Source organism: Acomys minous (assembly GCF_964271855.1).
Source record: "Acomys minous genome assembly, chromosome: 12".
Lineage (NCBI taxonomy): Eukaryota > Metazoa > Chordata > Mammalia > Rodentia > Muridae > Acomys > Acomys minous.
In genome coordinates, this window is record NC_140493.1 from 94785711 (window position 1) to 94810784 (window position 25074).

Sequence of the window (25074 nt, forward strand, 5' to 3'; positions counted from 1 at the left end):
TAAGTTTATACAGCTACTTCCCAGAGAGAAAAACAGCTTTCCATAAAATTCACGGGCACTGGTAAGTGCTAGATAAAACACAAGGGGCAGAGCCGGGCGTGGTAGCGCCCACCTTTAATCCCAGCACTGGGGAGGCAGCGCCCACCTTTAATCCCAGCACTGGGGAGGCAGAGTCAGGTGGATCGCTGTGAGTTCGAGGCCAGTCTGGTCTACACAGCAAGTCCAGGGCATCCAGGACTATTATACAGAGAAACCCTGTCTCGAAAAGCCTAAAGACAAAAAACAAACAAACAAACAAACAAACAAAAATAAGGAGTATAATGGGGGCGGGGCGCTGGAGAGATGGCTTAACAGTTAAGGGTACCACCGCCCGTTCTGAAGAGGACCTGGATTCGGTTCCCAGCACCCACACGGCAACTCACAACTGCCTGTAACTCCATTTCCAGGAGATCTAAACGCCCTCTCTTGGCTTCTTGGGCACTGGCACATATGTAGTGCATATACATAAATTCAAGCAAATATTCAACATAACAACTTAAAAATGAATAAATAAAATAGAGGGACTTGATGACACAGATAACTGCTGTGTGGCTCTGGCTAGTTCAGTATTCTCTGGACTAGGGATAGCTTTGAACCTAAAGCACTCTCGTCAGCCTCAAGTGTATACACACCACCACTGACTTGATTAAAATTGTGTCTACTATACTGAATCTCCTTGTGTTTTGGTCAAGGACAAAATAGGGAAATAAAATTACGCTTTCTTGAACACTTGTTAGTATACACACTAATTGCTACCCAAACAAATTGCCCCTTTTGTGTGTGTGTGTTTTTTTTTTAAAAGATTTTATTTATTTATTATTTATACAGTACTCTGGCCCCATGTGTGCCTGCAGGCCAGAAGAGGGTACCAGTTCTCATTGTGGATGGTTGTGAGCCACCATATGGTTGCTGGGAATTGAACTCAGGACCTTTGGAAGAGCAGTCAGTGCTCTTAACCTCTGAGCCATCTCTCCAGCCCATTTTTGTTTTTTTCTAGACAGGGTTTCTCTGTGTAGCCTGGCTGTATAGATCAGGCTGGCCTCGAATTCCCAGCAATCCGCCTGCCTCTGCCTCCCAAGTGCTGGGATTAAAGGTGTGCGCCACCACACCTGGCTTAATTTTGTTTTTAAACTAGCAACTGGAATAAAGCATATACTAAACAACATCATCAACAGGAGTGAGATCTATCCAAAAGACTCACGAGGCAACATTTAATAATAATAAAAAATAAAAAGTAAAAAAAAAAAAAAAAAGAGGCAGTGTAGTGTGTCCTATTTAATAAAGGGGGTAGGGGGAGACTCCTACATGATTATCTTAGTTGGTTAAAAACAAATAAAAACCCGGCAAAATCTAATCCCTCTTCTGTTTTGAACTTCAACAAACAGGACAGAGAAAAATCCATTGAGAAGCCTTCAGTTAAGCAGCTGCGACTGACCCCTGCCCTTGGGAAGCCAGCTCAGATTACATGGGTTCAGGAAAGCTTGGGCTACATTAGTTGGACTTTGTCACCCATCCCCACCCCACACCCCCTCAAAAAACAAAGGAAAAACAAAACAAAACAAAACAAAACAAAACAAAACAAAATCATTTAACATCATTATGGTGAAAGAATTAAAGTTCCCTCTTGGAATCAGAAACAAAACAGAAATAATTACCCATGCTTTTTTGAGACAGGGTCTTATACATTCCTGCTTGGCCTCAAACATGCTACTTAGCCAGGGATAAGCTTGAACTGCTCCTCTTGCCTCCACAGTTCCCAGTGCTAGGATTATAGGCATGCACCATTACATGCAGTTTATATAATGCTGGGGGCCAAGCTCAGGGCTTCATGTAGGCTAGGCAAGCACTCTGCCAACTCAACAAATATTCAGCACCAACTTTAGTGTTTGAGAAGTCAGGATTGTTTTGTTTTGGGGGACAGGGTCTTGCTCTAAAGCCCTAATTGGCCTGGAACCTCACCCAGGGTGAGAGAGATCCACCTGCTACTACTTTTGAATGTTGGGATTAAAGGAGTGAGCACTGCTGTTTTTCTTAGAGAAAATCATGTTTTACCTTACGGCTTTCAAGATCTCTGATTCTGGTTTAGTCTGGTGTAGAGTATGTCTAGACAGGGAATTCTTTTGTTTTACTACTGTTCTTTTGGGCTTTTATTTTTTTCACCTTTTTTTTTTTTTTTTTTTTGGAGACAGGGTTTTTCTATGTAACAGAGCCCTAGCTGTCCTGGATTCACTTTATAGACCAGGCTGGCCTTGAACTCACAGAGATCTGCCTGCCTCTGCCTCCCGAGTGCTGGGATTAAAGGCATGCACAAGCATCACTGGCTTTAAATTTTGAGATAGGGTCTCAATACATGTCTCTGGCTGTCCTAGAACTCACGGTGCGGATCAGGCTTTCTTTGAACTCAGAGAGCCACCAGATGTGTGCCACCATGCCAGGCTTTTTCACCCCCTCTAACTGCTGAAAAATTCCAAGTCTATCATTTCTTTTTCCTTTTCTTCTAAAATTCAAGTTTCAAGTTAAGAGATTTTTTTTTATTTAATAGCTTGTTTCCTAACTTTTAGTTTTTACAATCCTTCTTTTTCTATCTTTGTTGTTGTTGTTTTGTTTTTTGAGACAAGGTTTCTCTGTGTAACACAGGCCTGGATGTCCTAGAACTTGGATTTGTAGCCCAGGCTCTTCTTAAACTCACAGAGAGCCGCCTGCCTCTTGGTTTTTCGAGACAGGGTTTCTCTTTGTAGCCTTGACTATCCTGGACTTGCTTTGTAGACCAGGCCGGCCTCGAACTCACAGTAATCTGCCTGCTTCTGCCTCCCAAGTGCTGGGATTAAAGGTGTGTGCCACCACTGCCCGGCTTTAGCAGATAGTGCTCTTAACCACTGAGCTGTCTCTCTAGCCTGCCTCCATATTTTATTAAAAAAAAAAAATCACCCCCTGCCCTGGCCCTGTTTTCATCTTAAGTATCACAAACAAGCAGGATTTCTCTTGTGTGACCTTGACTGTCCTGGACTTGCTTTGTTGACCAGGCTTGTCCTCAAATTCAGAGATTCACCTGCCTCTGCTTCCCTGAGTGGGCTACCACACCCAGTTTATAGGATAATCTTAATAAAATCCCCGCCCGGCCCCCCCTGCCCCCCCCCCCCCCCCCCCGGTTTTTGAGAGAGAGTTTTTCTGTGTCATTCTGGTTGTCCTGGACTCGATCTGTAGACTAAGCTGCCTCGAACTCACAGAGATCCACCTGCCTCTGCCTCTCAAGTGCCAGGATTACGGGCATATGCCACCACACCTGGCTTAAAATCTATTTCTTATCTTTTACTTTTCCAATCTTATGGTAGAAACCACTACAATACCTTGAAAGGAACATTAGCTTCTCTGAATGCTAGCTTATATGTCCTAAACTGCAGTTTGTTATGAATAACCCCTTAAAAAAGGAAATTATTCTGAACTGGGAGATGGGACAGTATTGAAAAAACTGGTTGCTCTTACTGAGAATCCAGGTTTGGTTTCCAATCATCTGTAACTTAAGTTCCAAGGGATTTGAAGCCTTCCTCTAGGCTTTGAGGACACCAGGCACAAATGTGGCACAGACATACATATAGATAAAATACTCATACACACACTATATGTTTAATGTGGTGAGGAGAGAACTGACTCCCCATGGTGTCCTCTATACTCCTTACACATGGCGTGGCAAGCACCCTGCCCCCTTAAAAAGAAAAAGAATCCAATTTGATGTCCACATACAGAGATAAATATCTGCTTTAGGAGTCAAAACACATATGGAATTGGCATTTCAGTTTTTACCAAGGCAATAAAAAGTAATTGTACTGAGTGGTGGTGGTGCACGCCTTTAATCCCAACACTTGGGAGGTAGAAGCAGGTGGATCTCTGTGAACTCGAGGCCAGCCTGGTCTACAGAGTTCCAGGACAGCCAAGGCTACAGAGAGAAACCCTGTCTCGAAAAACAAAAACAAAACAAAGATAATTGCAAACTGAGATTAGCACAAATCACTACCAAATGTAAACAATGCTGTCTATCACCAAAACCGAGCATCTCTTCTCTGCAAGAACGCTCTCAAGCAAGGACTCTGTTGTCGTACCTTGTACTTCTGCCTCAGCTCCTCTGTGTCTTCTTTTTCTACTTCTAGGACACGGCGCCTTTCGGTAGCGTCTTCGGCATAATCCAGCTTGACAAAATAGATATATTTATTCTTATTTCCTAAAGTATCCCAAGACTAGCTATGAAAACATCATCTGTACAAGTATAATGCTGTTTGAAAGCATAAAATAGGGTTTTCTCGGCTAGCTAGTTCTTGCTTTATCATCATGTCACAGAAAACAACAAGCAAAGAAAATTCCTTGATCTCTTTCCACCCAATAGACCCAACTGCTGATAACAAGATTTCAGCTCAATATTCACTACCAAAGAATTAAAAGTGAAGAGAATATTTCAGACAATAAAATGAAGGTATTGAAGATAATAGCTATATATAACTCTACATGGGCAAAACTTCTACCACACCAGTGTTTTAAGCATAGAGCAACACTGCCTATGAGTACAGAGCATGATCTGACTTTTCTGTACAACATTGGAAAAGTTCTCTGTAGGGGCATTATTTACATCTTCTGTGCTTCAAAAACAGCATATAATGAAAACAGAAAATACACTTTTAATTGGCTAAAGAAAAATTATGTTCCACTTGGCAAGTATATGCTTACACTGACATTTAAGTTTGAAATTAATGCCAATTTGATATATTCCATCAAATTAATGTTGCTTAATGAGACCAGTTTACCTCCATTTCCATTCGACCCATGCCCATGACGTCATACTTGACAACGATTGGAATAGGGTCTGTTCTCCCTGTAACAGGAACACAGACAGAATCAAGTTGAAGCAGAAGTTAGGCTCATAGTTCACTTTAAACATTAGGTTTGGGTGGTTAGATCTTGCCTTGGAGTGCAGAGACCAGAAAGCTACAGTGAACCAAACAAAAGCCATTCTCACAGCTTCCATCCAATCCTTCCTTTCCTGGGTTAAACCCAACAACCCACTTTGGTTGACCTTGCTGGAGAGAATTCCAGGTTACTATGGCAAAGCTGAGTGAACAGGGTACATCAATGGCACCAGAAAGTTTACAATAAAAAACATTACAGTTCCTTTTTTTTGTTTGTTTGTTTTTATAAGACAGGGTCTCATGTAGTCCAGGTTGGCCTCAAATTCACTATGTAGGTAAGGATGACCTTGAACTCCTGGTCCTCCTGCATACAATCACAACTTTCTCTCTTGACATCTTCCTGTCATCCCTTAAACTTATGTCCTTAGGGACAAAACTAGTTTTTACTTTAAAACTGGTGCCTGAGATCTCTTCCTGGAGTAAACTCAAAACTGGCTGTGGATGGTAACTGGAAAGCTGTGAAAAGGACTAGTTGCGAAGAAAATTGACTTTCAACTAATTGATCTATGCTGGAGATTTTAAAAAATAAATATATATTTAATCCACTCATAACCAGCCAAACAAAGCAAAATGGGGCAGACAAGCACTTTACTACCACAGCTGTTTTACATCACAACTTGCGCTGTTCATTGTGATGTAACTGAAAAGGACTTACCTTACCCAGTGTACACCTTTAGTGAAAAAACACAATGTTTACTTCCCTCATCATTTCACTCAGGCTGGTGTAAACAATTGTTTTTTTTGTTTGTTTTGTTTTTGGGGGGAGTTGTTGTTGTTATACACACACACACATATATAAATATAGATATATATATACATATTATACCTTTGGGCAAGAAATTTGAGTTTTGTCAGGCTAAACTTAGGTGTTATCAAAGAAAAAATTTAAAATAATTGGTATGTTTGGGTCCTGAAGCAAAATAAGAAAATAAGCAGCAACACTTGTGTCTGGGCACTATATATTTATGGAATATTTCCCCATAAATAAATTATATTTATTGTTTTTATCTTTAGAGCATACAGAATAACAAACCCAGAAATTTTGTTTGTCAACAATATTCCATTATTGACACTCAGAAGTTCAACTGCTTATCAACAAGATCCCATTACTGTTTTTAAACAATAAATAAGTAGAAAACAATCAATTATCATCATAGTTTGTGTGTTCTTTTTTTAGTTAAATAATGAAAACCCTTTACCAGGAAAACAAAACCTTGTAGAATACAGTCTTCTATTAGATGCTTTGAGACTGCTAGTCAAACAAAATATGTGGTATTCCCTTCTGCCCAATGGTATAATAAATAAGCAGTGACTGCAATCTTTAGCAAAAGGACCAAAGTAAAGACAGGTTATAAAAATGACTTCCTAGGTGCAATATCACTTTCATAACGTCTTAATCAGGGATTTACTGGTAAAAATGAATAGTCCAATGAGACAATTAAAAAGAAATATCAAAGAATTTTATTTTAGAATATTTTTTTGATTGGTCAGAATTTATTTTGGAAGAATCAACAGTTTTGGTACCTCTGTAAACCCCTGTTTATAAATTCTGCATCAGTACTTTTGCCTTCTAAGGCAGTCAAAGTCTGTTTTAACTTATTTATAAATTGCAGTAGCAAGTGCTAGTGCCCATTACACTGGGGTGGGGAAATCAAGTTTTTGACTATTAGAATTTAATATTGTAACTGATTCTTTTTGGTAGTTCTAACATATATATCCCTTCTTAACATCACCCTTTAATGAACAAGGATCAGACAAGTTGCATAAGGAAAGGAAAGGAAAATGAAAAGACCAAGCAGAAGGATGAGGCTACAACAGAGAAAGTAAGCCTAACATATTGGTGCACTGATGACAAAAGGAGTAATTCAGTCTGAAAATAAAAAATTACCACTGCTAAGTTTACCATCACCACAACAAGTCCAGGATCATAATGCTGTAAAAAAGAAACACCGTTTGTTAGGCAGAAATGATTAGGGTAGAAAACAGGCCTTCTAGCAGGCAGACGGACGAGGGTAAAGTACCAATTGGGTTTTGTCCCTCCCCCGATTTGAGTGAGGACAGAAAAGGACACTTTGTGCTACAGCAGCTGTTTCTGTACTGGCCAGATGGGGTGTGAGATTGTTGTGCTGCTACTTGAGAACATGAACAATCTCCTCTTCAATAACCCAGGGAGTGGGGGATGGGCGGAATGTCGGTCGGTTTAAAGGGAGAAAACTAACTCTATCTTCCAAGCTTTCGTTTAACTTAGTCATTCTGGCAAATCAGAATTCAGGGTCCTAAATTGAACTCTTAAATAAATCACAGTAGAGATTGACGGCTCAACCAGACACGATCAAGTCATTTTTTTTCCCCACTAAAAGAACTATAAGGATCCTAGGGAGACAGGGTTTTAAGACTGCTTTAAAATACTTAATGATCAGAAGTCTAAGAAAGCAACTTTAGATTGTCAGAGTTTAAATAATAGAGTTCTGTTAAGAATGAGTAAACTCTTAGCTATGCTCAGATCTGTGCTTCCTGTTACAAAGGACTTCATAGACTCAACAAAATATCCTTCTGCACGCAACTAAATCAGCCTTCAAAAAATAACTTCAGAAGAGAGGAAAAAAAAAGCCTCAAAAGAACCATCATTTATAATTTCTCTAGAGTTAACTAATAGAAAAGATCCAAATTACAAAACAACCTGAAGATGGAATGGATGCTTACATGAAATAGACTACTTCATTAAACTAGATTAATATACTATTAAAGAGACAATACAGGTAAAGGAAAAATCAGTGAGGAAAAAGACACCAAAGAATATAAACAGGAAGAAGTTACGCCATGTTTTGTTTTGTTTCCAAGACAGAGTTTCTCCGTGTAGCCTTGGCTGTCCTGGACTTGCTTTGTAGACCAGGCTGGCCTCGAACTCAACAGAGTGCTGGAATTATAGGCGTGCACCACCAGTGAGAGCCAACTTCTTTTTAATACAACGAGCTAAATTCAGTTCCTTATTTTCAAAGTGTGGAAATTTTTATTTAACTGCTATTAAATTATTAAGAACATTTTTGTGAGCCCGGCTGTGGTGGCACATGCCTTTAATCCCAGCACTCGGGAGGCAGAGGCAGGTGGATCGCTGTGAGTTGGAGGCCAGCCGGGTCTACAATGCGAGTCCAAGCCAGAAGAAGCCCTGTCTCAAAAAACAAGAACAAAACAAAACAGCTAAAAAAGAACATTTTTGTGCCTTTCATGGGCCCAACTTGAAGAAAATGACCTGTAAGCCAGCTCAGTGGGTAAGGCAAACATTTGCCCTGCAAGGTGCGAATATGATGTCTGGATACACATAAAGGAAGGAGAGAATCTACTTCACATTCAGACCCATACAGCTGAGTGGCCTTTCCGAGCAGATAACCATATTTCCTAAATAAGAGTGGTAAATGATATTTTGCTAATAAACTGGAAATTGTTTATATTTTTCTACTTATTGCTTTTTTTTTTTTAGTGGTGAGAATAGAGTCCATGAACTAAGCTATCACCCCAGCTCTAATGATCTATGTTTGCCTTTATTTTTATTGTGTGTGTGTTTGTGTGTGACCGACCGTGCCTTGGATGTGTGAGCAATGGCATGAGACACTAGAGCTCAAGCTCAGGTGTCCTCTCTGACTGTTCATCTTGTATTTTGAGACTAATTTCTCAGTGAACCTAGAGATCTCAGACTGACTAGCGGGCCATCAAGCCTCAGGGATCCTCCTGTCTCTACTGTCTCCATGTTGAAAGACATGAACTGGGAACCCAAAACTTAGGTCTACATGCTTGCACACAAGCACTTCACTGATTCATCTTCTCAGCTGCCCTTACATGGATATCTCTTGGTCAAAGAACTCTAAAAGAGCCGAGCATGGTGACTCACGCCAGCACTAAGGAGGCTGTGGGATGAGAACCACAGCAAACCCAAGGCTAGCAAGGGCTACATACATAGTGAGGTCTAGGCCAGGAAGAGCTGGAGAGGGAGAGGGAGAGAGAGACTCGGTCTTAAAAAGAAAAGCAGTGACAACCACTGCCATCACAACAAAGAACGTGCTTACAAAAACCTGGAACTCCATGATCAGAGTTACAGATCTAAAATTAATTCAGCAATAATGAGTATGTGACATTATTAGCTAATTATTAACAGACTGTATGCTTCACTTCAATTCTAAAGTCTGAATGGTAGAAAATATTTGGGGAGCTTGTAGCTAGTGCAGCAGTAGTAGTATAAAGACCTTAACAACCAAACGGCTTCCTGAAGCCCACTGACTGTGGAGGTGTTCCAAACCTCAACGACAAGCTCTTACTATTGCAGGATCATTCTAAAAACTCCAAAGATTTTCCACCTTCATGTGAACCACTTTCCTTGTGCTTTTCACTGTTGCCCTCCCCAACACACACTTTCATGAATTCCTTAGTACATTTTTTAGGGTTGTCCCCCTAAAAGGCTGGGCTATAAAAATCTCAGTTCTCCAAAAAGAGACAACAACTAAACAGTTAGTACCTTTTACAACTAGAGGAGGGTATTACCACTGTCTTCAGGACTGTCATACAGCTCAAAGGGGTAACAAAGCAAGCTTTATTAATTTAAATCACTGTACAGAAAGCTGCTCAACTCTAACATGGTTATAGCAAGGCTTCAAAACCTTGTATGTGTATGTGCAAGGGTGCACGTGTCATGTGCAGGTGCATGTGTCCAAGAAGGCCATGGGACAACTTCCAATGTTGTTCCTCAAGCACTATTCAGCTTGTTTTTGAGAATATGTCTCTCCTATGGAGCTTACCATGTAGCCTAGGCTGGCTAGCAGTCCAAAGGATCTGTATGACTCTGCTTCCCAGCACTGGAACTATAAGGGTGCCACATCCAGTTGTTTGCCACCTGGGTTCTGGGGATCCAACTCAGGTGCTTGCAAGCACTTCACTGAATCAGCTATTTCCCTTACTCAGCAATATTTTTAAAAAGTGATCTTTGCCAGATATGATGGCACATTTTTATAATACCAGGACCTGGGAGGCAGAGGCAGGAGGACAGCCAAGTCAGCCATGTCTGCACAATGAATACAAAGTTGTCCAGGGCTATACTGTGAAACCTTATTTCAAAAAACAAACAAAACATCAAAACCCGTAATAGGCACGTGGAGTTCCTTGCTTGAAACAGTCATCTACCAAGTGTTTCCTCAGGGTCAGTACACAGAAACTAATACAACTGTTGTCCAAGGGGACAAACTACTTCCCAAGCTAGCAGCCAACTTGTCACCACCAACCACGTGGTACAGCCATGAAAGATAATAGATTTGAGCAAGTAATGGAGTCGCATGTCAAGGCTCCATGGAGAGAGCTGCTGAGACCAGGCAATGTACGGAGGGTCAGAGTCCCTACAAAGAGGCCCTAGGAGGTCATCACATGAAGGTGAAGCCTAAGTTGCAATGGAAACCAGGGAAATCCTCAGAGTAAAGCTACAGGCATGGAACAGAGCTGGCCCAGAAGGGCTGTGTGTGCTCTAGGGGGCAGAGCTGTAGCAGCAGGTGATTCTGACACAGGAGCTCAGGCTGCATGGCTCCTCTGGACCTTCTCTGCTGTGCCCTCATCTCTCTCTTTGGAATGAACTGTTTACTGTCTGCCATTGTATGCTGACATATACATAGCTCACTTTGATTCTACAGGCAGAAACTGCCTATAGTCTCAGAAGACTTTTAAACTATGGTGAGACTGCTAAAGACTACAAAGACTTTTCATTTTTAAAAAAAGATTTGTTATTTATATAGCATTCTGCCTGCATATATGACTACACACCAGAAGAGGGCACCGACCTCCATATAGATGGTTGTGAGCCACCATGTGGTTGCTGGGAATTGAATGCAGGACCTTTGGAACAGCTAGTGCTCTTAACTGCTAAGCCATCTCTCAAGAGATCATTTCTGATCATGAAATGAAAACAAGACTTTAAAGATGAGAGTGGAATGTTATGATATAAAGAATTATGTTTATGGGGGACAAATACCTCAGCAGACAAAGTGCTTGCTGTGAAGCCTGTCTATGCTGAGTTCAGTCCTTGGAACCCATGTAGAAGTAAAGAGAGAAAAACTAAACCTACAAAGTTGTCCTCTGATCACACACATGCCATGGCAATTCTAACATACGCATCACACTCATGGCCCGCACCAAGGAGATTAAAGCAGATCCTTCCAAATCTAGGCCAGTCAAGTCTACATAATGAGAGTCTGTGTGAAGGAGGGGAAAAAAAAGAATGAAAAGATCAGGTACACTAGGGAGGCAGAGGAAGGTTTGACCTCTTCAGGTTCAAGGCCAACCTGGTCTACATTGTGAGTTCCAGGACAGCCAGGGATACACAGAGAGGCCCTGTCTCAAGGAGAAAAAAAATCAAATTTGCAGGGCATGGTAGCATATGCCATGGAGACTGGGACAGGATTTTGATTTTAGGGCTATTCCAGTGGATAATCTCCATGTTCATAGGAGACATTAAATGTTTTCTTTTCTAAAGAACACACCATGTTATCTATGTTAGTGATAATCTTTTGTTCTTTGTTGTTGGAGGCAGGTTTGCTATGTCATGTCCCCAGACTAGTTCTAAGCTTTTGATTCACCTTTCTCCTATCTGAGTCTCCCAAGTGCTGAGATTATGTTTGCCTTTACCTACTGACACTTCTGGCTTGGCCTCTGAGCTTTCTGGAAGTGTCGCTCTGGTCTATTCTAAGGAGTCAGCAAAGATACATAGGAAAAAAAAAAACCAAGAAAATTAACAACAAAGAACATGCAAAACCACATTACTAGTCCTTAGAAACTTATTGTTCAAGAAGGGTAAAAGAAAGCCGGGGCACCGGGCGTGGTGGCACACACCTTTAATCCAAGCACTTGGGAAGCAGGCAGAGACATGCGGGATCACTGTGAGTTCAAGGCCAGCCTGGCCTACAAAGCAAGTCCAGGATAGCCAAGACTACACAGAGAAACCCTGTCACAAAAAGAAAAAAGAAAGCCGGGCATGGTGGCACAGGCCTTTAGTCCTAACACTCAGGAGGCAGAGGCAAGTGAATCTCTGGGAGTTCAAAGCCAGCCTAGTCTACAGATTGAGTTCCAGGACAGGCATGGCTACACAGAACCCATCCTGAAAATCAAAACAATAAAAGGGCTAGAGAGATGGCTGAGAGGTTAAGAGCACTGCCTGCTGCTCTTCCAGAGGTCCTGAGTTCAATTCCCAGCAATTACATGGTGACTCATAACCATTTATAATGAAATCTGGTGCCCTCTTCTGTCGGTCAGGCAGAACACTGTATAGTAATAAATAACCAAATAAATAACCAAATCTTTAAAAACAAAACAAAACAAAACAAAACAAAAAACTCCCTGATGGAGCCAGTACAATGTTTAGGCATATCATATAGCATACTGATTAAAGGCACAAATTATTTATACATAAATAATCCAGTGGTAAAGCATTAGCCTAGCATGAACAAAGTCCTGGGTTTAATTCCTGAAACCACTAGATCAGTCCATAAACATAAATAATCTATTCATGAGGGCTCTATTTTTTTTTTTAAATGCACAGGTTTGGACATAACTCTACTACTTATGTGCTATAAGATCATGGACAAATTATTGTTTGAAATGAAAACTTCCTGTCAAGCATGGGGGTGTATGCCTGTGAAATAGGCACCCAGGAAGTAGAGGCAGAAGATCAGGGCCAGCCTAAATAACATAGAAACACAGAAAAACCTTTACTCAAAAAATAAAAGTCGATTTCCTGATCTTAAAAATGGAAATTTTATCTCAGAGACAGGAAAATACTGCAACATGTACAGGCTAGCTAGCCTGGCAATATGTAGAGGCAAACTATACCTCTGACCTTCATACACACGCCCCATACACAAACACACACACACACGCACACACGCACGCATGCGTAGTTCCCACGTAGTTCCTCAGGTACCACCCACCTTGTGTTTAGAGACAGGGTTTGGGTCTCTCCTTGGCCTGGAGGCTGATGGGTGGTTGAGGCTGGCTGGCCAGTTGCCCATTTGCCAGTTTCTGCCTTTCCAGGTGGGGTTATAAGTATGCACCCCCATAACCAGCTTTTTTCATGGACTTGAGGGATCAAACATTGATCTTCACACTTGTATGACATTTTAGTATGAGCTATCTCTGAAGCTTCATATTCTTTCCTTTATAACTAAAAAAATAGGAAGTAGAATGATAAAAATGTGCCTTCTACTTTTACTTGCTCAATTTTAATTTGAAATTACTTTATAATCATGTCATGAACTTACTACATATTTACTGTGTCTTCATATATCCTTTTCATTTAAATATTTTTACTATTTTTCGGTGTGTGTGTGTGTGTGTGTGTGTGTGCGCGCGCGTACGCGCACGCCCACACACACATATGAGACCAGCAGTGTCTGAATCCACTGGAGCTGGAGCTGCAAGCAGTTGCAAGCCACCTGATAGAAGTTCTGGGAATCAAACTCCAGTTTTCTGGCCAGAGTAGTGCATGTAGGCCTGGACTGTTGAGCCATCTCTCTAGCTCCTCAACGTACTCTTTAAGCATGATAATCCCTACAATGAGGCCGGAAGTAGACCCACAAACCTTTAATCCCATTACTTAGGAGGCAGGGGCGAGTGGATCTCTGTGAGTTTAAGGCCAGACTGGTCTACAGAGCAAGTTCCGGGACGGCCAGGGCTACACAAAGAAAACAAAACAAAAATTCCTATAATGAAAAACAAACCGTCTTTTTCCATTATGTACTTTTTCTCTACAATTCACCGCTCTCTTCCTTTTATGCCTCTCCAATCCCATTCTTTCTTTTTCTTTTTTTTTCTTTTTTTTTTTTTTGTTTGTTTGTTTTCCAAGACAAGGTTTCTCTGTGTAGTTCTAGCTGTCCTGGAACTAGCTCTGTAGACCAGGCTGTCCTTGAACACACAGAGATCTGCCTGCTTCTGCCTCCCAAGTGCTGGAATTAAAAGCGTGTGCCACCACCACGCAGCTCTTTTTTAGTTTTTGGAGACAAGGTTTCTCTTGTAGCCTTGGCTGTCCCGGACTTGTACTGTAGACCAGGTTGGCCTCAAACTCAGAGATCCATCTGCTTCTGCCTCCCGAGGATTGGTATTAAAGGCGTGTGCCACCACACCTGGCTTCAACCACTAAACTTTTAAGAGGTCTAATTTTTAGAGCTAAAGAAACGGTGGAAGGTGACAACTCAACAGTTTATAGAGTATTTGTTGCTCATGTAGATGACCAGGGTTCAGTACCCAACATCAACATGACCATTTGTAGCGTCAGTTCCAGAGGATCTAACACCCTCTTCTGACATCTGTAGACAACAGCCATGTACACGCCTGGCAGTAAATATTTTTTTAAAAAATTTAAACCTCAGCCAGGTGCAGTGAGTGGCACATGCCTGTGATCCCAGCACTCAGGAGGCAGAGGCAGGAGGATCAATATGCACTCAAGGCCAGCCTGGTCTACAAAGTGAGTCCAACACAGCCAAGACTACACAAAGAAACCCTGTCTTGAAAAACCAAAAATCAAAACAAAACAAAACAAAACAAAACAAAAACCAAAAAACAAACCAGGGCTGGAGAGATGGCTCAGAGGTTAAGAGCACTGTCTGCGCTTCCAAAGGTTCTGAGTTCAATTCCTAGCAACTACATGGTGGCTCCCAGCCATCTATAATGAGATCTGGTGCCCTCTTCTGGTGTACAGGTGCACATGCAAGCAGAACACCATATAGATAATAAATAAATACATCTTTTTAAAAAATTAAACCTCTTATGTAAGATTGAGTTCTAATTTTTATTTACTATTTGGGTTTATCTTTTTATCTATATTAACTAAATTCTATTAAGAAGATTAAAGACAACCAGATGTGTTGGTTTACACCCATAATCTAAGCATTTGGGAGGCTATGGCAAAAAGGTTACCAGTTCAATGCCAGCCTGGACTATATAGCAGAATTTTGCTTTAAAAATGTTAAAGGCAGGCTGGAGAGTTGCTCAGTGGTTAAGAGGACTTGATGTTGTTACAAAAGACTTGGGTTTGATTCCCAATACCCATTAAGGAGGCTCACCACTTAGAGCACAAGCACAAATGTGGTACACAGACACACATGAAGGCAAAATACTCATACACATAAGTCTAAAAAAGAAAGAAAGAAAGAAAAGAAAAGGCTCTTAGAACCTGAACCTGGCTAAATATAACTCAGAGATTACTAAAATTAGGCTTGTTTTTGATACATGTATTAAGACCTAGTCACTCATCAGGGAACAGAATCACTGTCTCCTAAACTATATGAACTCTGGTAAACTAAGTTATAGAGACAAGCTGGTCTCAAAGTATAGGCCTCATACAAGGAGTTTTGTCTCTGTACCTTCCAGAAGCATGGGTCAGAAATAGAAACCCCCACATTAGGCACAAGCCTTTCTGACAACCCATACCTGGCTTTGTGATTCAGAGGGGCTGTTTCCTGACCTCCCCAAATTCCTATTTTTGGTATCGGCTTTTTTCTGAAAGGAAAAAGGGTGTAAAGTAGATTTAAAGTCATACTTATACTTAAGTGGCAGATACTTAGTAGCTGTAGGACTTTTCTAAAACCATTTCTACTTATAAATGGAGCACACTTAACTTGGCCTGGAGCTCTTATCTATAATGCCAGCACTAGCAAGACCAGGACTGGAGGATCTCTGAGAGTTGGAGGCCAGCACAGTGAAACCTCATCTCAAAACAAACAAGCCAGGCAAATAGATACACAACTGTGATTCCAGCATTCAGGATGACCCAGAAAGATAAAGAGTTCAAGGCCAGCTTCAGCTATGTGAGACACTGTCTCTACTCACCTTCTCCCTCGCCCCACGCCCACCACCCTTGCAACTCCCATGAAAAAACACTAGTGACTATTTTATTAAACAAGACAATCAGATACATCTAGACCTTAGATCAACTTTTGGCCTATGATATGTACTTAGTGGTATTTCCATTTTTCTAAATTTCACAGGGAGAAACAAACATGCCACTCAAAAAACTGTATGTCACAAGAATATATAAAGAAAATTGATCAACAAGGCTGAGGATTTGGTCAACTGGTAGAGTGCTTGTCTAGCGCACAAGTCCTGGGAATGCTGAGTGTGGCGGAGGACACCTTTAATCCTGGAGTCAGTTCCAGGCCACTCTGATCTACAAATAGAGTTCTAGGACAGCCAAGGCTGTTACACAGAGAATCCTATCCCAACAAAACAAAACAAAAAAGAAGTAGTTGAAAAAGAGGAGAAGGAAAGGAAAAAAAAGGTAGCCACCAGCAGTACCCAGGAGGCAATGGCAGGAAGCTTGTCAAGTATGAAGCTAGCCTGAGTCACCGAGAAAGATTCCATCACAAAACCAAACAACACAATACAACACTGTCCCTACCCAAATGAAGTACTCCTACACAAAAGTAACTGAAAATCTTTATTCTCAGGAAGACCAAAGCACTTTAGGACAATCACATTCTTAATTCTGCTCAAGAAAAGAGTACGCTGAGCCAGGTGTGGTGGCACACGCCTTTGATCCGAGCACTTGGGAGGCAGAGGCAGGTGGATCGCTGTGAGTTTAAGGCCAGCCTGGTCTACAAAGTGAGTTTAGGACAGCCAAGGCTACAGAGAAACCTGTCTCAAAAAACAAACAAAAAAGTGTGCACAATGCCAGGTATGGTAGTTAACTCCTATAATCCCACACACCATGGCTGGCTGAACCAGGAGGATTGGTGTTAGTAAAGAAACCCTTCCCTTAGCAGGGCATGGTGGCGCACGCCTTTAATCCCAGCACTCGGCAAGCAGAGGCAGGCAGATCTCTTTGAGTTCCAGGCCAGGTCTACAAAGTGAGTCCACGACAGCCATGGCTACACAGAGAAGCCCTGTCTTGAAAAGGCAAACAAACAACAAAAAACCCTTCCCTCTGCAACCCTTCAAAGGGGCCCTATGACATGGTTCAGTAGGTAATCTGAGTTATTTCCAAACCTCACATGGTGGAAGAAGAGAACTATCTCCTGAAAGTGGTGCTTGAATCTACACATATTCACTATGGCATACATGTACTGCCAAACAACGACGTACACATACACATAAATAAAAACAAAGCCTTAAAAAAATAAAGGGCTGAGCCGGGCGTGGTGGCGCATGCCTTTAATCTCAGCACTCAGGAGGCAGAGGCAGGTGAATCGCTGTGAGTTCAAGGCCAGCTTGGTCTACAAAGTGAGTCCAGGACAGTCAAGGCCACACAGAGAAACCCTGTCTTGAAAAACCAAAAATAAATAAATAAAGGGCTGGAGAACTTAGCAGTTAACAACACTGACTGTTCTTCTAGAAGATACAGGTTCAATTCCCTGCCCTACAGTGAGGCTGACACCATCTCTAACTACAGTCTCACAGGACTCAAAGCCCTTTCCAGACCTCTGTGGGCACCATATATGGTTCCTGACCTAAAAAAAAAAAAAAAACCTTAACATCTCACGCAGTTAGTTAAAGAAACAAGACTGGGGGAGGTCTGGGAAATAAGCTTAAAAGGCAGAAACAATGTCTTTTTGAGATAGGGCTCACTATGATGAACTCAAGGTAATCCACCTGCTTCAGATTTCTAAATTTTCAGATTATAGGCATGGGCCACCAGGCATAGCCAAATACAATATGCTAGTAGCTCACTAAATACGTTAGCTGTCTAATGCTGCTGGTTTATCGACTAGTCAGGATGAGTTCTGAAATAGTATCAGCACTTGGAAGGCAGAGGCAGGTGTTTCGCTGTGAGTTCGAGGCCAGCCTGGTCTACAAAGCGAGTCCAGGACAGCCAAAGATACACAGAGAGACCCTGTCTTGAAAAAGAAAGAAAGAAAGAAAGAAAGAAAGGAAGGAAGAAAGAAAGAAAGAAAGGAAGGAAGGAAGAAAGAAAGAAATAGTATCAGACCCCATTCATTTTTCCCAAGACTGGAATTTTTTTGTTTGGTTTGATTGGTTGGTTTTTCAAGACAGGATCTCTCTGTGTAGCCTTGGCTGTCCTGGACTTGGCTTTTTAGACCAGACTTTGCCTCGAACTCACAGCGATCCGCCTGCCTCTGCTTCCCGAGTACTGGGATTAAAGGCGTGTGCCACCACACCTCACCTAGACTGGAACTTTTACTTTACAATTAAAACAAAACAGCCAATCTAATAGCTTGGACAATTGTAACAAAGAAGATATAAGGTGCTACTTCTGAGCTAAACATAAGGAAATATATTTCACAGCAAAATAAGAATTCCATTTCAAAGGTGCAAAAATGTTATAAAAGGATTTTAGAAATGCATGGAGTCTAACAGTCATAAAATAGAACTATAAGTTATTAATGTTTTGTTGTGAATTAATTATACCCTTCTGCTCCTGTAATATATAACGGTGTAAAATGTTTCCCACAAGCCTAGCTCTCTACTTCAGATGACAGACACCTGATCAACATTACTATTCTCTGTAGGACTTTACTTATTTAATTATGTATTCATTCGTTTGTTTGTTTGTTTTTTACCAACAGTGTTTCTCTGTGTATCCTTGGCTGTCCTTGAACTCAGAGATCCACCTGCCTCTGCCTCTGCCTCCTGAGTGCTGGGATTATAGGCTTGAGCCACTACACTTGATGTAATTGTTACTATTAAAAATAAAATCCTATGCAGGTAAATGTGGCCCACTCCAAACCAAACCAAACCAACCCCTCCAAACCAAACAAACCCAAAACAATTACTATGTGCCGTATACAGTTAAGGTTTTAAAAAAGCATTTAAAATATAATGAACACGGAGCTGGAGAGATGGCTCAGAGGTTAAGAGCACTGTCTGTTCTTCCAAAGGTCCTGAGTTCAATTCCCAGCAACCACATAGTGGCTCACAAACATCTATAATGTGATTTGGTGCCCTCTTCTGGCCTGCACTCACATATGCCAGCAGAATACTGTATAAATAATAAATAAATAAATCTTTAATATATATATATATATATATATATATATATATATATATAATGAACAAAAAGGAAAGATAAAATAATAATAAAATTCAAAAATAGGGTGGTGGTGGCATCTGCCTTTAATCCCAGTACTCAGGAACACAGAGGCTGGTTGATCTCTGTTATTTGAGACCAGCCTGGTCTACAGAATGAGTTCTGGGACAGGCAAGGCTACATAAAGAAACCGTTTCTTGGAAAAACAAAAACAAAAACAACCAAACAGAAAAATTCAAATACAAAAAGAAATTCAGTTTACAAAGTACAACTTTTGTATCCTGACATAGAGACCTTTACTCTAGAGTCAACATGCCCTATCCTCAACCTATCCAGTATGACCACTATATACACTGATGCCCCAAGAAGGATGGCATCACCTCTAAAAGCCTTACATGAGCTGAAATGGTATCTCAACTTTTCAAGGGGGAAAAAAAAAAGCTTGAAGAGCCCAGGTTTAAATTTTAGTAAATTACTATATGTTCGATATGTTACGAGTCTTAAATTCATGCTGGGCGCACACCTTTGATCCCAGCACTCAGGGAGGCAGAAGCAGGTGGATCAATGTGAGTTTGAAGGCAGCCTGGTCTACAAAGCAAGTCCAGGACAGCCAAGGCTACACAGAGAAACCCTGTCTCGAAAACAAAACAAAGCAAAAAACAACAGAACAAACAGAAGAGCCTAGGGTGTAGCTCTGTAGTAGAGCATGGACATAGGATAAACAAAATCCTTGAATGGATACTCAATACAAAACAAAGAAAGAGGAAAAAAAGAGGAGAAATATGCTATGATTAAAAAAATTAGTTGTATGTGTTATCACAATTAAATATAGAAGTTGGACATGGTGGCAAAAATGTGTATTCTTAGCACTTAACAGACCAAGACTGCAGGATCACAGTTCAGGGCCAACCTCAGTTACATAGCGAGTTCAAGGCTAGCCTGGGCTAAAAGGAGGCCCTGTCCTTACCCAAGAAGAAGAACAAAAACAATTAACAAATAAAAGCTATAATCTCAGCATTTAGGAGGCACAGCAGGAGGACGGGTACAAGAGCAAGAACAGCCTAGTCTACATATAAAGTTTCAGGCCAGCCAGGGCTATGTAACGAGATCTTGCCTCAAAAAACCAAATAAAAACAAAATTAAACTTCAAATAAGCTTTAACTTTCCCTTGCATATTTTTGTTTATCTATTCATTTATTTTTTGTCGTTCCCCCCCCCCCCCCTTTCAGGGTTTCTCTGTGTATGTGGTCTTGGCTTCCTGGAACTAGCTCTGTAGACCAGACTGCCCTTGAACTCACAGAAATCTGCCTATCTCTGCCTCTTGAGTGCTAGGATTAAAGGCTTGGGCCACCACCACCCCACTATTCCTTGTATTTAAATAAATGTATTTGTGAATATTCATGTGCCTGTTAATATGAAGTTGGAGATACAAAACCAATAAACCTAAATCATTTTTCTCAAAGAGCTCACTGGGTATGGTACTGCACATCCATATATTCCCAACACTTGGAAATTGGGGGCAGGAGAACCATGGGGCTTGAGGCTATCCTGAGCTATTCTAAAATATCTATCTCAACCTTCTTCTCAAGAAAGTAAGAATTTGCCAAGGCTACACAGAGAAACTTAGTCTTGAAAAGCCAAAAAAAGAAAGAAAGTAAAAATTTAAAGAGAATCAAATTTCAACTAAATTCTTTTTTAAAATCCTCAATCTCCAGGCAGTGGTAGTGCACGGCTTTAATCCCAGCACTTTCCAAAAGCAGTGGCAGGTCTATGTCTGAGGCCAGCCTGGTCTACCTAAGTATGAACCCATGTACCTATCCTGTGTGTGTGTGTGGAAGAAATTCACATAGTATGCATGAGACCCTTGATTCCCGTACCACAAAAAACACAAGAGATAAGAACACACTTCCCTCCCCATCCTCTAATCATAACATTTCTGACACTCAATATCAGTAACTTTTGGATCCAAACAAATTTGCTATCTTTTTTCTTCCTCCCCTTTCTTCAGTTTTTTAAGACAAGGCTTCTCTGTGTAACCTTCACCGTCCTGAAACTCGATCTTTAGGCCAGGCTGGCCGCGTACTCATTGATCTGCCTGCCTCTGCCTCCTGAATGCTGGGGTTAAGGCGTGTACCTAGCCTGTCTTCATTTTAATCTCTACTTTGGACCTTTACAAAACCTTTGTACTCTACCACACAAACTATTCTAAGTCATTTTTGCATTTCTGCAGCATATGCTTACACTTGGAAAGTAAATTTAATGACAGTCAAATGTTTGTATTATTTCTCCAGAGGCTAATGTTCAGGAAAAAAAACATTCAAAAATATATTTACTGATTATGTCCTATGTACCATTCCCAAATATAATTTATAAGTAAAATTTGGATTTTTTGTTTTTGTTTTTGTTTTTGTAAGAATGTTAAGCCAGGCATGGTAGTGCTTGCCTTTAAACCCAGCACTAGAGAGGCAGAGGCAGGTAGATCTCTGAGTTCAAGGCCAGCCTGGTCTACAGAATGAATTCTAGGACAGCTAGAGCTGTTGTTACACAGAAAAACCCTGTCTTGAAAAAGCATTAAAAAAAGGAAGGGCTAGGGCCAGGTATGGTGGTACATGCATTTAATCCCAGGACACAGGAGACAGAGGGAGGCAGATCTCTGTGATTGAGGCCAGCCTGGTCTACAAAAGTGAGTCCAGAGGCTCAGTGGTTAAGAGCACTGACTGCTCTTATAGAGGACCAGGGTTCAATTCCCAACACCCACATGGCAGCTCACAACTGTCTCTAACTCCAAGATCTGACACCCTCACACAGACATACATGCAGGCAAAACACCAATGCACATAAAATGAAAATAAATAAATAATTTTTTTAAAAAGAAAGAAAAAAAGTGAGTCCAGGGCTAACATTGAATTCATGCATGAAGCCACCGGTCTAATCCACAACACAGACCAAAAATAGTTTGTTAGTGTTTTGGTTTAATTTTGTTGTTTTGGTTTTTTGTTTGTTTTTCAGAACAGGATTTCTCTGTGTAGCCCTGGCTGTTCTGAAACTTGCCTGTAGACCAGGCTGGCCTCAAACTCAAGAGATCTGCCTGCCTCTGCCTCCCCAGCGCTGAGATTAAAGGTGTGCACCACTACCACTGGGCCTAATTTTTTGAGACTTAATAGTCTCACCAGGAACTGGGCAGTGGTGGCGCACACTTTTAATCCCAGCACTCAGGAGGGAGAGGCAGGCTGATCAATGTGAGCTCAAGGCCAGCCTGGTCTACAAAGTGAGTCCAGGACAGCCAACGCTACACAGAGAAACCTTGTCTCAAAAAACCAAAAACAACAATAATAAATAAGTAAATAAATAAAAGAGTCTCACCAGGTACCACAGGCTGCACTCAAACTCTTGCTTCCACCTCCCAAGTGTTGGAATTAAAAGGTGTGTACTACCACACCTGCCTGGCAAAAGCAAGCTACACTAACTGGAAGACTGTTGCATTCCCTGTTTTCTTGCTCACCCTTAATACACTAATTAGAGTTCAGCATTCATGTGAAGATCCACTTACAAATTCAAAGGATTATACACAATTATCTTCAAACCACCCTTTATATAAGGCCCTCTACGATTAGAGGCAGTTTCCCCTCCTTTCTGAGTTGGCATTCACCTCAAATCTGCAACCATCAATAGTTTCCCAATCAGAAAGACCTAAAATGTAAATACAGCTGGTTGCTTTCCAACTTGCAAGAAGTCAGAAGCAGACATACTGGCATTTTAGGTTGCATCCAAATGATTAGTATAGTTAAAAGGGAAAGTGCAATAGAAACTTTAAATCATGTATTTTCCAGAGTGGGATCTAAATCTGAGAAATGGCCTCTCCTTGGGCAGTCCTAGGAAATTTCTTCTTTCATTTCAGATTTCACACAGGTTAAGTTTCCTCTCTACTACCACATCCACTCTGATGACAAAGCAAAGGAGCCACAGGAAAATCACTGGTTTTAGGGAGAACTTAGAAGGACAAAAAATAAACCTGGCTGTTGAATGAGTCTCTTTATAATACAGTAGCCACAGGAGTATCACTGAAAGGCATAAAGAGAACACTCTAACGTATGTTCCTTGTAGTCCACCATTATCACCTCCACACACAAACCTCAAACAGGCTGGGCCATCCATAAGATGTACGGCTCTGTAAGCTTTAATGACACAGCAACTTATTCTTACCAATTATTGGCAAGTATAGAGGCTATACAGTGACTTAAGATAAGGCTGAGGAAAAACAGGCTATTCTAGCAGGGGATAAGATGGGGAGATTCAAATACTTGTTTTAAAAGACAACAAACATGTCTAGGTACAAGGTTTGCTTCATAAACATTGTTTTTCACTCTTCTTATCATCATCATCATCACCACCACTACCACCACCATCATCATCATCACTGTTGTCATCAATTTGGAAAATTCAAAAAACTTACCCTGAAGAGATTTTCCCAATCCCTGGCCCAGCTTCCACCCATGTTTCTGGAGTAAGCGGTGTCCAATATTATCCTGACAGACAGAACAGAGAGACAAACCAAAAATATTCCAATAATATATTCTTCCCTTCCTAGTTACATTAAAATAGATGATGAACAAGAGATAATTCTACCTATATGCATGCAAAAAAGGTGCTAATAAAAGGATAAATGTGCCAGTAAAAGGGACATTAATGTAAAAAGAAATGCTGGCTAGTATTTTATATGGGAAGAAAATGGGGAAAGGGTTTTTTCTGATAGTGTGCTGGGCAACTTCTGTACATAACACTTTGAAATGAGAAAGAGGGAAGGAAAAGGGGGAAGAATTCACTTATGAAGTTTTAAAACTAACATTAAAAAGCTTAAAATCAAGGTATTTATACAATCATATCCACCACCTAGACAGCACCACTTTAAGATTTTTTTTAAAGAAAAGAAAAGAAAATCTGCATTGTGTTTAGTTATTTTGTTTATGTGTCAGGCTTTCATGACATAAAGTAAGCTATAAGTGTAAGGCTATCCCAGCACGAGAAATGGAGACAACCACCAAATCCAGGCTAGGCTTGATTTGCTATAGTATATATATATACAACATATAAATATAACCAGCATGCAGCCAATAGTAAACTGAAAACATTGAGGTTAGTAAAACAAGAAGTTAAATCAAGTAAACAAAAAATAAAATGAGCTCAAGCACAGACTGAGTGATGCATTTCAACGTGTAGTCTAACAAAAATGCTAAGATGTTAGAATGAAACAGGCCTAGCAATAAGTCAACAGTAAAGAACCATTAGTGCATGTGGGGTCAACATACATAATGTCTCATCTGAAACAGTATTTCAATGTAAACTGTATGGCAAGATACCAGAAACAACAATTAAATGTCAGCTACCGCTTAAGAGTCAAGAAATCAGAAACTTCATAGTCCTCTGCTTCTCTACTTTTAAAACTACTGAGCAGTTGCAAGACCATGCTAAAGAACTACTGAACACCAAGAAAAATAAAATGCTACCAATCAAGAAAAAAGGTAAAGGCTGGGGGGGGGGGGGGAAGGGCTGGGTATGGTGGTGCACGCCTTTAATCCCAGCACTCAGGAGGCAGAGGCAGGTTGGTCGCTGTGAGTTCCAGGCCAGCCTGGTCTACAGAGCGAGTCCAAGATAGCCAGGACTATACAGAGAAACCCTGTCTCAAAAAAACTGAGGGGGGGGGCCTAAAGGCTAGGCTGAAGTCAGAGGAGAGCAGTTGCCCAGTATGTACCAGGCTGAGTCCAATCTCCACTACCATATACACAATTAAAATAAACCAAAATAACCTTCAATATATAGTCCATGTAATTTGTAATAGTAATCTAATGTTGTCACTTGGAATTAATTTTATTATACCTGAAGTCAATTAGTGAAGCCTCCTAAATCTACTTACTTTCTTTTCTTTTTCTTTCTTTCTTTCTTTTTTTTTTTTTTTTTTTTTTTTTTTGGTTTTTTGAGACAGGGTCTGTGTAGCCTTGGCTGTACTGGACTCGCTTTGTAGAACAGGCTGGCCTCGAACTCACAGTGATCTACCTGCCTCTGCCTCCCCAGTGCTGG

The 25074-nt window shown here is 40.8% G+C and overlaps 1 protein-coding gene across 8 annotated transcripts in view; it reads right to left on the reverse strand.

Moving 5' to 3' along the window:
• GPATCH8 (G-patch domain containing 8) overlaps positions 1-25074 on the reverse strand; it is a 70943-nt gene that overhangs the window by 23700 nt on the left and 22169 nt on the right. For 3 of the 8 annotated variants that reach the window (XM_084748022.1, XM_084748024.1, XM_084748025.1), the window contains 4 exons: positions 23453-23525; positions 6883-6927; positions 4833-4900; positions 4137-4223 (listed from right to left, as the gene is read on the reverse strand). In XM_084748022.1, coding sequence (XP_084604148.1) covers positions 4137-4223; positions 4833-4859 — 114 coding nt within the window. In that variant the 5' untranslated portion in view covers positions 4860-4900; positions 6883-6927; positions 23453-23525. Of the gene's footprint in view, positions 1-4136; positions 4224-4832; positions 4901-6882; positions 6928-15446; positions 15516-23452; positions 23526-25074 lie in introns of all 8 variants that reach the window. The other 5 variants (XM_084748019.1, XM_084748020.1, XM_084748021.1 and 2 more) reach the window with 3 other exon arrangements.